Source organism: Danio rerio, chromosome 25, assembly GCF_049306965.1.
Source record: "Danio rerio strain Tuebingen ecotype United States chromosome 25, GRCz12tu, whole genome shotgun sequence".
NCBI classification, from domain to species: Eukaryota; Metazoa; Chordata; class Actinopteri; order Cypriniformes; family Danionidae; genus Danio; species Danio rerio.
In genome coordinates, this window is record NC_133200.1 from 29,507,977 (window position 1) to 29,521,314 (window position 13,338).

The 13,338-nt window shown below is 36.7% G+C and overlaps 1 protein-coding gene across 2 annotated transcripts in view; it reads left to right on the plus strand.

Annotated features, from left to right (window-relative positions):
* Positions 1–13,338, plus strand: part of grm8b (glutamate receptor, metabotropic 8b) — a 316,204-nt gene that overhangs the window by 240,542 nt on the left and 62,324 nt on the right. For both annotated transcript variants that reach the window (XM_001922020.7, NM_001287539.1), the window contains 2 exons: positions 3,976–4,112; positions 11,654–12,589. In XM_001922020.7, the coding sequence (XP_001922055.2) occupies positions 3,976–4,112; positions 11,654–12,589 (1,073 nt within the window). The remainder of the gene's footprint in view (positions 1–3,975; positions 4,113–11,653; positions 12,590–13,338) is intronic.

The following is a 13,338-nucleotide window of genomic DNA, read 5'->3' on the forward strand; positions in this document are numbered from 1 at the left end:
GATTTTTCAGATCATCCCATTGGTCATTATGATTCACATTTTTGATCTTCTTACCTAAATTCTCCTCTAAGTCATTTCATTCGCTGTTGTTCTCTTTAAATAAAACACACTTGAGTTGATTCAATGTTGATGCTGAATATTAGCTATGGTGTGTTATAATGAGATACATCTTCAGGCAGTGAACAAAAGTGATTCACTCCACTGCGGATGATATTTGCAATGCATGCACTGTGAAAAGCAATGCAGAGATCAAGTCGAAACTTGTGCCTACACGCAGTGCATAAATTACAGGAGGAGAGCTTGTTCGTTATAGGCATGTTTCCTTTCCACATTCGGCTTTCCACATGCCACTTTGAATTACCACGGTTGTAATTGCAAGTCTTGAGAATGAGGCCTAACCTGTGATTAAACCAAGACTTGGCTTAATCAAAACATCTTCTCCACTCTCTAATCATTTCTTCCATATTGTCACAGTCTTTGACAAGGCATTTGGATTGCACAAGCGAGAGGATGCAATCAAGACTTTGATTGGAGAATGGTCAGTGTCCTGCATCAAGATGAAGAGGCTTCTGCCAGCTTTGTCTTGAAATTATTTTTATACAGCAAAAATGAAGAAAATCTTTTTTTTTTCTTTTTTTTTTTCATGGAAGTCTACAACGAATCTTTTATCTGAAACATGCTATTGACAGTTTATATTTTCAGTTTATTTTATACATTTTTGTTAAGATGTAGTTTGCTTTTCTTTTTATTTCCTTATTTAATTTTAGTACTGTTTTTAAATGTTATATTTTTGCTAAATTTATTTTTTTCTTATGCTTGCTTTTTTTTCAATTTTTATAATGATTTTAATTGCTTTTAAATGATTTTTTTATATATATACAGTTTAATTCAGAATCATTATCCCCCCTTAGATTTTTCTTTTTCAAATATTTCCCAAATTATGTTTATCAGAGCAAGGAAATTTTCACAGTATGTCTGATAATATTTACTCTTCTGGAAAAAGTCTTATTTGTTTTATTTCAACAAGAATAAAAACAGTTTTTACTTTTTATGAACCATTTTAAGGTCAAAATTATTAGCCCCTTTAAGATAATTTTTTTCCTGACTGTCTTTAGCACAAACCATCATTATACAATGACTTACCTACTTACCTGAACCTGCCTAGTTAACCTAAATAACCTAGTTAAGTCTTTAAATGTCACTTTAAGCTATATACAGTAGAAGTGTCTTGAAAAATATCTAGCAAAATATTCTGTGCTGTTATCATGGCAAAGATAAAATAAATCAGTAATTAGAAATGAGTTCTTAAAACTATTATGTTTAGAAATGTGTTAAAAATCTTCTCTTCGTCAAGCTGAAATTGGGGAAAAAAATAAACAGGTGGCTAATAATTCAGAGGGGCTAATAACGCTGACTTCAATTGTATATTATCAGTGGTTTAAAGTTACAAATTACAAGTACTCAAACTACTGTAACTGAGTAGTTTTTTTTCTCAGAAATCTTAATTTACTAAATATATGTTTTTTAAATGTGTCCTTTTACTTTCCCCTACATTTTTAGGGTAGTATTGGTACTTTTACATCTCTACTTTCCTTTAACCTGTAGTCACTACTTTACTTTTTTTCTTGTATGTGGGGATTAGAAAATTCAGTCCTGATTCTTGTCTAATCAATTTGCACATAAAAGTAAAGAGGTAAATCGCATGATAATGGACTTACTCAAGACAAGGATGATTTATAATTGCAGCAAACTGTTTGGAAGCATTAAAAGTGTCCAAGAAGATGTCTAAAATCTTTAGACGCAATGACCCAGAGACTATTAAGATGCTTGTCACTGATGAAAAAATGACGGTTGATTACTGTATGAAAAGCAAAATGGCCTTTAACACCCAGCAGAGACCCAGAAGACGTCAACATGATGTCAGATTGAAGTTATACCCCAACATCGTTTTGGTTGCCATAACTGACAAATAAATGTCAGTATTTGACGTCAATATGATGCTGGTTTAAGATGTTTATGAAGATTTTGGTTTTTGGCTTTCTAACACAACCGAAAATCAAAATATCAACGTCATTTGATGTTATTGGACATGAAAATAACATTGTCCTAAGACACTGGCTAGACATAGAATTTTCGTCGCCTGATATCAAACTTAATCAAATCTAATATTAATTTCTTATGATGTGTGCCTGCTGGGCAATAATGAGTCCACTACAAAATGTTACGTTTACACATACATCCACAAATTACATGTAAATGTATTAGCTTTTTACAGCATAATACTCACTACTCAATGCTCTTGAGTACTTTTAAAAGGGCTACTTATTACTCATATTTAAATTTGTTACTTTTACAACAAATACTTCTATACTACTTGCACTACATTTTTAGGCAGGTAATGTTACTTTTACTTAAGTTTGCTTTTTGTTTGTTTCTTGCTGTGGTGTTGATTTTCTGCTGTGTTTAGTGGATGGGTCAGTGGTGGAAGTTGTACTGAAAAATCACACTTGAGTAAAAGAACTACCTGCCCAGAAATGTGGTGCAAGTAAAGTAAAATTATCTGTTTTAAATAATACTTAAGTTGCGAGTAAAAAGTAGGTACTCAAGAGTAATGAGTAGTTAGTATTGCACTTTGAAAAGCTAATGTGTTCACATGCACTTTATGCAGGTGTGTGTGAAAATGTAACCTTCTGTTGTGCATTTAGTTATTGTTTAAGGTCATTTGACAATTTCAGTCATCATACAGTAAACATCCTTTATCTTCTCATCAGTGACGTGCAGTCTTGGACCCTTTTGATGCTTACAAATGCTTTACTCCAATTATAAAGTTCCCATGTCTTCAGGTAGTTCAGTAGGATGCAATTTACTTTCAATGTGCGATTTGATTAAACAGAAATCACAGGACAGATTTTTTTTTACTTAGTCAATCTCCATAGACACAAGAAAAAGTACACATTTTTAAAACTAATAAGAAAATTCCTGAGTAAAACTACTCAATTACAGTAGTTTCAGAGTTTGTAATTTGCTACTTTACACCACTGAATGGGGTTTCGTTTTTTGCTTTGTTGTGGCATTTGATGTGTTGTCTTCTACTTATTTATTTTGTTATTTTGTTTGTTACAGTTTTTTTAAAAGTTTTTTTGTTTTGTTAGGAAAAAAAATATGTCTATATATGCATTTAAAATTTTACCACAGCCATAGTTTACAAAAAAGTCACCTACTGTACAGTAGTTATGAAAAACGTTTAAAGTTGACATTAATTATTTCACTTTTAGTGGTCGCTATTTGTGACCCCTAGCTGTGGCAACAAATTAATGCATTTGTCATTTGGAATCACTGCTTAAGCACCAGGTAATTGTGTGGTGTGTGATTATGTGTGTAGAATGTGTGATGCTCTCAGTGAGTAATCTGATAATTTGGTAGATCAAATGTGTGTGGTAGCAGCAAGTGCATTTCCAGTGGAATCCTCCAGACTCACTCCGTGGCTGACTGTGTGCAGGTGTTTTAATAATGCATGATTCCCCATCTCATGAGACGCTCATTTGATACAAACTCTCCCTCCTCACTATCTGCTCTGTATGCCGCTGAAATTGCTCATCTGAGACGACTCCTTTAGGCCAGAGAAACCTCACCAGGGCTTCATAATGATGGAATGATTTTGTATAATAATAGATAACAAACGATGCAGATCTTCTCATGCTTTGTTAGCAGTTTAGTGAATTGTTTTGCTCAGAATGTGACCTGATTTTTTTTTTTCAGCTTGCACTGTTTGTAATTTATTCATATTTGTTGGTTGAATGGATCTAAAGCATTATGCATGTTTTGTTTACACAGAGATCCTGATGTTTTTGTGTCTCAAAAAATATCTGCGTTGCTTAATGATTCATTTTAGCCTCAAGAGGCTATGTAACTGAAGGCATCTGATTCAGCATTGCACAGATACGACAATTAAAATTGTGCTTTTTTTTCGGACAGGAAGCGCCAAGACCCTTGTGGTGTTTAATGAAAACGGAGATGCTCCTGGACGCTATGACATCTACCAGTATCAGATAACAAACAAGTCAACGGAGTACAGAATCATTGGCCACTGGACAGATCAGCTGCATTTAAATGTAAGGAGTCAATCTACATTCCTTTAATATGTACATCAATATGTATTTCATAGAAGCCATCTATGAAATAGTTATTTACTTAGATAAAGATGATTATAGTGTAAATGGTATAATGAGTATGCCAATTAAACTGTACGTTTACAACCATAATTCAGAAGAAAGAAAGAAAGAAAGAAAGAAAGAAAGAAAGAAAGAAAGAAAGAAAGAAAAAAAGAAAGAAAGAAATAATTAGCTGAGCTTTCTGATTAGTGAAGAATAACAGGACATTTAAATTACATAGATTTCATCAGTTTTTATTTGTTTACATTTCTTGTAGTCCACTTTGTACATACACTCAAAATTAGTTGTTGAATCAATTAGATTTAATCGTAGCCTGCATTGTGCATCTAAACAAATCAAGCAAACTTGAACTGCCTTGAATGTGTTATATGAACACAAAATTCAACATGGTTTTAATAGGTCTATTTAACATCTTTGCAGCTAATTGAATTAAAATGTTTGTATTGTGTTATGTTTGTCTGATTTTATTTATTCTTATTCACTCAATGTCAGTAAAGCACTTCAACTCAACAATATGTGTCCTTGTTACATGAACAAGTTTTTGTCCGTGTATGGTTATTAAATACATTTAGCTGCTTCAATTAGATTTGTCTTAGTTGGCAGCATTGAAGTTCAGTAATACCCAAAAAGTACATATAATATGCAAACAATTTAACATTTTTATTTTTAATTAGACATTAACATACAGTTCAAACTGTTTGCTTCACTTTTAGGTCTTCATTAAAGTAATAATGTGTAAAACATTTAGTGAAGAAAATCTTGGCTCTTAAGAACCCTGATAATCAAGCCATCAATACTTTCATTTTGTCTTACCAACAAACCTTGGCCTGACAACCCGAAAAATGAACATTAACATGGATGATCAGACATTTGCCATTTTGGATATGATAAAAAAAAAATCCATTATATACCCTTTTGATTTGTAAAACATTGGTTAAAAAAACAAACAAACAAACAAAATATAATAACAGAAACATGAATAAATTCATGCATTTGTAATATTAAGCAAAAATTTGTGATAATTTTTAAGCTGTAGCGAAATAATTAATACTTATAATAATTTGCAGCCAGCTCACTATGATTTCACTAAATTACAAACATAGCTATCTTGCCTCACATCCACACAATATGTCTCAAAGTATCTTTTTAAAATAATTTAGTGTCTTTTAAGTTAAACCATGGCGTGGAACAAAAAAAATTAACATTTATACATTAACACAAATAAACGTACACTTATAACAAGAGCATTTGTAAATAACTTTTTTAAAAGCTGAAAAATGGTAACAAAAAGGAAAACAATGGTATTTAATAATATACCAATTACAAATAAAGATCTACTGGGCATCAGTAATTGTTCCACTTCCAGAAAATATTTGAAACAGATACAGTCAGTTGGCAAAACTCTTGCAATATCAGTCCATTTAAAAGACTGCATCTTCACTTTTTAGGCCGAGCTTACTTGTTCTAGCACCCCATTTAAAGAAACCACAACTGCTGTCTAGGAGAGCATCTGTCCAGCTATATATATATATATACACACACACACACGCGCACACACACACACACACACACACACACACACACACACACACGCACACACACACACGCACACACACGCACACACACGCACACACACGCACACACACACACACACACACACACACACACACACACACACACATACATGCAAACCAGGTGATGCTCAGAAATGGCTATTTTGGCTCGGCATCAGGTGCACAGCATTTGGCAGAAAACTATGATCTTATTTTAATGTTAAATGTGTAATAATACTGCTAATTTACATTTGTATTTCATTTATTCATAAGCAATAAATGTAAGCCATTTAACTGATCAAATGACAGAATATGTAAACTTAGTTTATATATATATATATATATATATATATATATATATATATATATATATATATATATATATATAATCAAATAATAAAACTTAAAAGTCTGGGTATAGATTCACAGAGATCTATTATTTTGAGGGCGATGTCACAAGCTCGGATTTGCTTGACCAATCAGAGGAAAATGGGCGTTTCAGCAGTTGTTTGTTTTCCTTTCCTTTATCAAAAAAGGGAAATTAAGCCAAAATCTTTTTTTTTTTTTTTTTTTGTGAACAAAAGTAAAATCAAAAAGTGTCATTTTTCCTAGTTTTCCTTTTCTTGTTTGAAAACAGATATGGAATAGATGAAAGATACCCAGATTTTTATGCCCCAGTAAAAAACGTCAAAAAAATTGTGAAAACAAAAATGCAAAATTTAAATTAGATTCAACTTTAGATTAGATTAGATTCAACTTTATTGTCATTACACATGTACAAGTACAATGCAACGAAATGCAATTAGGTCTAACCAGCAGTACAATAGCAGCAAGTGCAGGATACAGGTATAAGTTATAAAGTGCAGTTATTGAAAAACTATGGTGATATTTACAGATGGATGTACTATCAAGATTATATACAGGTTGTATTAGCTATGAACAGATGTACAATATATGAATATATGAGGGAGACAGAGGGAGACAGCTCTGCGGAAAAAGCTGTTCATCAGTCTAGTGGTTTTTGTCCGGGGGAGCCTGAAACGCCTGCCGGAAGGCAGGAGAGAAAACAGTCCATGAGCTGGGTGAAAGGTGTCCTTCAGAATACTGCGTGCTTGGCACAGACAGTGTTTCCTTTGGATGTCCTCGAGGGTTGGCATTGTGGTTCCTGTTATGTGTTGGGCAGTTTTCACCACCCGCTGGTGTGTCTTACGCTCAGCAACAGAGCAGCTTCCATACCAGACTGTGACGCAGTTGGTCAGGATGCTTTCTATTGTGCAGCAGTAGAAGTTCACCAAGATGGCTGATGAAAGCTGGTTCTTCTTAAGTTGCCTTAAGAAAATAAGTGCTGGTGAGCCTTCTTGATCAGGCTGGAGGTGTTGGTGGTCCAGGAAAGGTCCTTTGAGATGTGGGTCCCCAGGAACTTGAAGGATGAGACAGGCTCAATGGCCATCCCAATGATGTGGATGGGATCATGTGAGCCTGTTCGTCCCTTTCTGAAGTCCACAATGAGCTCCTTGGTCTTGTTGGTGTTAAGGAGCAGATTATTGTCGGTGCACCAAGTGGCCAGATGCTGTATCTCCTCCCTGTAGGCCATCTCATCATTATTGCTGATTAGACCAATCACTGTGGTGTCATCTGCAAATTTGATGATGGTGTTGGATCTGTTAACAGGCCTACAGTCGATGGTAAAATGGGAGTAGAGGAAGGGGCTCAGCACACAGTCCTGTGGTACACCAGTTTTGAGTGTGGTGGTGGTTGAGCAGATGTGGCCTGATCTAACATTCTGAGGTCTGTTAGTCAGAAAGGCCATAATCCAGTTGTAGAGGGATGTTTAATTATCCAGGTCTCTTAGTTTGATCATTAACTTAGAGGGTATGACAGTGTTGAATACTTAGCTGAAGTCAACAAACAGCATTTGTGCATACCGTAAGTGTTTTTATTGCCCAGGTGCGTGAGTACAGAGTGCAGTGCTATGGATATGTTTCCATGGTAGGTAAACTGATGCGGGTCCAGGGTCCAGTTTAGTTTGCAGAGAGTCTTTCAGATGTGCCAGGACCAACCGTTCGAAGCACTTCATGATGATGGGTGTGAGTGCTACGGGGCAGTAGTCATTCAGGCATGTTGGGCTGGAGTGTTTGTGCACTGGCAAAATAGAGGTGGTTTTAAAGCATGTTGTCACAGCTGCTAGGTTAAGCGACAGGTTGAAAATGTCTGTGAATACACCAGCAAGCTGTTCTGCACATGCTTTTAGGATGCGCCGAGGAATACCGTCTGGTCCAGCAGCCTTACGCACATTGATCCGACTCAGTACGGTGTAGACTTCTGAGGAGGTGAGTGTCATAGGTAAGTGGTCGGTTGATGTTGGTGTAGGGTTCTTTATTGTTTCTTTCAATGCGGGCATAAAAGTAATTTAGCTCGTTCAGGAAGGAGACGTATGTAGCTGTGGGTGTGGTCTGGCTGGGTTTGTAGTTGGTGATTGCCTGGATGCCCTGCCACATGCGCCAAGGATCAGAGTTGGAAAAGTGGTCCTCTAGCTTTAACTTGTAACAGTGCTTGGCCTTTTTGATGCCCCTCTTCAGATTAGCCATGTAAGTGCTGTGGGCCTGTGCATCCCTTGATCCGAAAGCAGTGTTGCGTGCCTTCAGCTGGAGGCACACCTCCTTGTTCATCCATGGCTTTTGATTCGGGTATGTAGTGATCTGTTTTTGGGTTGTAACACTGTCTATGGGGGTGTTGATATATTCCAGAACAGAGGAAGTGTAACTGTCAATGTCTGTGTAAGAGCAACAGGTGGCCTTGGAAGCAAACATACTCCAGTCTGTGTGTTGAAACCTTTCCTGGAGTGTGGAGTCTTCCCCCCTGGCCACACTTTGATGGTCCTCACTGATGGCTTCATACGATTGATAAGGGGTGAGTACTTGGGGGTGAGAAACAAAGAAAGGTGATCTGATTGACCCAGGTGGGGGAGGGGGGTCACAGCATATGCTTCAGCCATGTTTGTGTAAACATGGTCTAAGGTTTTGTTTCCCCTTGTGTGGCAGAAAATGTTTTGATAGAATTTAGGGAGCACTGTCTTTAAGTTTGAGTGATTAAAATCCTCTGCAACAATAAAAGCAGCCTCCGAGTGAGCTGAGTCTGTTGTTTGCTGATGGCTGCATGAAGTTCGTTCATAGCAAGCTTGGCATCAGCATCAGGAGGAATATAAGCAGCAGTTATAATGGTGGATGTGAACTCCCGTGGCAGATAATATGGTCCACATTTACCTATTAGACATTCCAGGTTAGCAGGGCAATGTCTACCAACGACGACAGAGTTTGTGCACCAAGCTTTGTTAATATAAATGCATAATCCTACGCCGCTGGTCTTACCGGAGTCATCCGCCGTCCTGTCTGCTCGGAATGTGTGGTGCTCAATTAGCGATACAGCGTTGTCTGGTATCCCACTGTTTAGCCATGTTTCTGTGAAAATCATGACATTACAGTTCCATAATCTTTTGCTGTTTTTGATGCGCAATCGAATCTCATCCATTTTGTTCACCAGTGACCGTACATTAGCGAAAAAGATGCTGGGTAAAGAGAGCCGGTGTGGTGTTAGCTTAGATTGCTAATAAAACTGTTTGAAATGCACAAACCAATATCCAAAATTTCCTGTCGGGTGTACGATGTAAAGGCACCACTATTCTGCATGAACAGACCTGAAATGAGCAGGAATAATACTGCAAAACTGCAGAAACTGGAGAGATGCTGAGCCTCGCGTTGTGCATGCGCCGCCATCTTGCATAAATCGATAAAATGCTAAATTTCTTCCAAGTGCATTTTTGTTCTCCAAGTTACTTGTGACAATTATAAGTTGTCCAGATACATGTGGAACACCACAACTGCAGAAATCCAAGGCTGCGTTCGAAACCGCGTACTTCTCTACTAGGTATGGAAAAAGTAGCAGGTGAGCGATTGAGTATGTTTGAATCCCCAATGTTCAAAAAAAAAAAAAAGAGTTGGCGAGATATCCCTCAATCATCGCAAGATTTGGCTGTATGTACACTCACTTTGCCTAGAAATGGGCATACTCACATATAAAATAATAGGAGAAAACCGTACGTGAAGAAAGAAGTACATTTGAAGCTTCAGTAATCAACAAAGGCGAAATATCTTCGGATGTCCTACTGCTTCTGCCCAGACACCGGAATATTCTCATATGGTTACTTACCTATCCAAGGAGGCCATGGGACAGCATTCGGCACAGAGAAGAAGAAGCAGGACAAGAGGATACTTCATAATATAGAGGAAAAACGGGACGAGGATGCTTTAAAACATAAGTTATTGGAAAGCAAAGAGATGCCCCCCTAAGTAAAATTTGTTTTATCTGTTCATTTGTATAGGTGATAATGAGGAATTTATTTTTATTTATTTTCAAACACAAAATTACATTATTCTGTAAAAATTACTTCTCTACTTTGTATGATCAGAAATGTCCTCAGACTGGTGCCATGTGCATTGAGGTGAAAGAAGCGCACCAGTGTGCTGGAGATGATGTTGGAGATGCTGTAGTGCTGTGAATGAGACCCTGACAGATGTTGCTGTGGTCTCTTCATCCTCAGAATCGGTTTCTCGGGCATGGACAGCTTCATGTCTTGACCCTGCTTTAGTCTGACTGCAGCAGTGATGATGCTGATGATGAGGACAAACACAGATGAAGACCTGATGATCATTTGCAAAACCTGTTTTGTACATAATTGTAGAACAAGTTTGAATAAAGCTGTTTCATGTGTCGTGGACTTATTTTACTTGGTTATTTTTTATTTATTCTTTTAATCATATATTAATGTTTCCTTTTATAGTCAATAAATGAAATGATAATTTTTCAAAAATGTATACATTATTTCATATTTTGACTGAAAATGAATATGCACTCACGTTGGCTACATTTGTCTAGTGACTATTATTGCATAGCTGTGGCAAATAAAACAAATGTTCATTGGTATTTTGTTTCATTTATATATATGATTTGTTTGATTTATATAGATGTCTTTCATTATTGATATTAAAAATATATATTTTAAGGAATAGAATAAATTAAAATGGTTATTCCCCGCTTCAAATTTTGGTCATGTAAAATAAGCAGACTAAAGCACTACTGCATGAAGATGAACATCACTTTTGGGTGGCCTACAGTAACAGTACACTATTCATGCCAATAGAATAAAATATTACAGTAAATCTCGATATCTTCTGAGATTTAGCTGTTGAGTGCCTACTCTTTTAGTCCTCGTTAAGTAAGTACTTTTTAAAATTGAGGACCTACTCATTGAGTATGCGGTTTCGAACGCAGCCCAAAAGTCTATTAAGCTAAGTATGCACAGTGACTTCTTATGTAGTTTTTAGGGGGTATGCGAACCAGCTTATAAGTGCATACTGCCACCTATTGTTATGGAGGCGCACAGTAACTCATCAGAGAGAGTCGTTCATGTGAGAAGCTTAAATCTCATTAAATCAACAAGTTGTAATAATATGATTATTTGGTCATTTAGTTTTAAACACATAGAATGAATTATTTAACTAAACTCATTTCATTTTTCCATGTATTTTGCTTATCGAGGAAGTGGCTTGTTGACTTTTTTGAGTGCAGTTCTAACTATACAGTCAGTAACTGTGCAACCACTTAGGGTAGACTGTTAGGTTGGGCAGACATTTAGATAAGAGTTTCTAGAATATGTTCACATGGTTGCAAAGTTGCATATAATTAGTAGAATGTCTGTTTTAGGTAAAGTGTTGACTGTTAGTGGCAATATAGTTGCAAAATGAATTACAGGTGGTATAATGTTTACGGTGGACTATCAAAAATAATATATTTATACAATTAATTTATTCTGTAGAATAGTCTTTAAAAATGTAAATGCTATTTTAACAATTCTAATGTTATTCATTTCAGATAAATGCCATGCAATGGGCAAGTGGTGACGATGTCATGCCCACATCTGTATGCAGCCTACCATGTCAGATGGGTGAGCGGAAAAAGATTGTAAAGGGTGTGCCCTGCTGTTGGCATTGTGAGCGCTGTGAAGGCTACCATTATCAGGCCAGTGAGTTTACGTGCCAGATTTGCCCGTACGAGCTACGGCCAGACCAAAACCGCACAGGCTGCCAGCCAATCCCTATCATTAAGCTGGAGTGGCACTCACCATGGGCTGTGGTACCTGTCTTCATTGCCATCCTGGGAATCCTCGCCACCACCTTTGTGGTGGTGACCTTTGTTCGTTATAATGACACCCCAATTGTCCGGGCTTCTGGCAGGGAAATGAGTTATGTGCTACTAACAGGAATTTTCTTATGTTATGTCATCACATTCCCAATGATAGGAGCACCAGGAGTAGCAGTATGCTCCTTCCGGAGGATTTTTCTCGGGCTCGGTATGTGTTTCAGTTATGCTGCCCTGCTTACCAAGACCAACCGCATCCATAGGATCTTTGAGCAGGGAAAGTGCTCAGTCGCTGCACCGCGGTTCATCAGCCCTGCTTCCCAACTTGTCATAACCTTCAGCCTCATCTCAGTTCAGTTAATGGGGGTTTTTGTGTGGTTTGTGGTGGACCCGCCACACACTGTTGTGGATTATGGTGAGCAGCGCACACAAGACCCTAAAAATGCCCGTGGTGTTCTCAAGTGTGATATCTCAGACCTTTCCCTTATCTGCTCATTGGGCTATAGCATTCTTTTGATGGTCACATGCACTGTTTATGCAATCAAGACAAGGGGAGTTCCGGAGACGTTTAATGAGGCCAAGCCCATTGGATTTACCATGTATACAACCTGCATCATCTGGCTGGCATTCATACCCATTTTCTTTGGGACTGCACAATCTGAAGAGCGGGTAAGTTTATAATATACATGTAAACATTTACATATAAAACATATACATATACACAACTCCAAATCAGAAAAAGTTAAGACTATCGTTTGAGGTTATTTCAATACCTGTGCTAAATTGATACTTTTAAAATGGTACCAGTGCCAAAACGGTGCCTAAACCAACACTTTTGAGGCACAAAATGATTAGATTTTTTTGTTTTTATTATTGTAAATGAACAATATAGTTGTATATTTTTACTATGTTTAAAGTATACATCAATTTAAAATTTATATATTTGTATTGTTTTAATATAATTCTTTTGACCATTTATTTGCTAGCTTGAATGCAATTTTTGCATTATGCAATTAACATTACATTACCTTACTACTAACCTGTGGAAAGACTGTCATCGAAATCTGTAAAGTCCTTTATTCTAGGGTTAGGGCTTGTGACTACATTTGCATGGACATCATAAATCTAATTATTTGCCTTATCCAAATAAGACAATAATATAATTACAGTATTAATATGAGTTGCTTTTTTGAATGTCTACTTTCATGGCTCAATGTTACATGTTATAGCACATAGATCCCTTAACGTCATTGCATCACCACGCTATCCACGTTTCCTCCACAGTTTCATATAATTTTAATTTAAAATTTTTCGACTACAGTTTGGCAGTTTCACTTTCATTCAGGAACATGTCATTCATGACAAACTGAGGTATTAAATGAGAATGAGTAAGAACTTGTGGATGAGTTTTGTTTTAG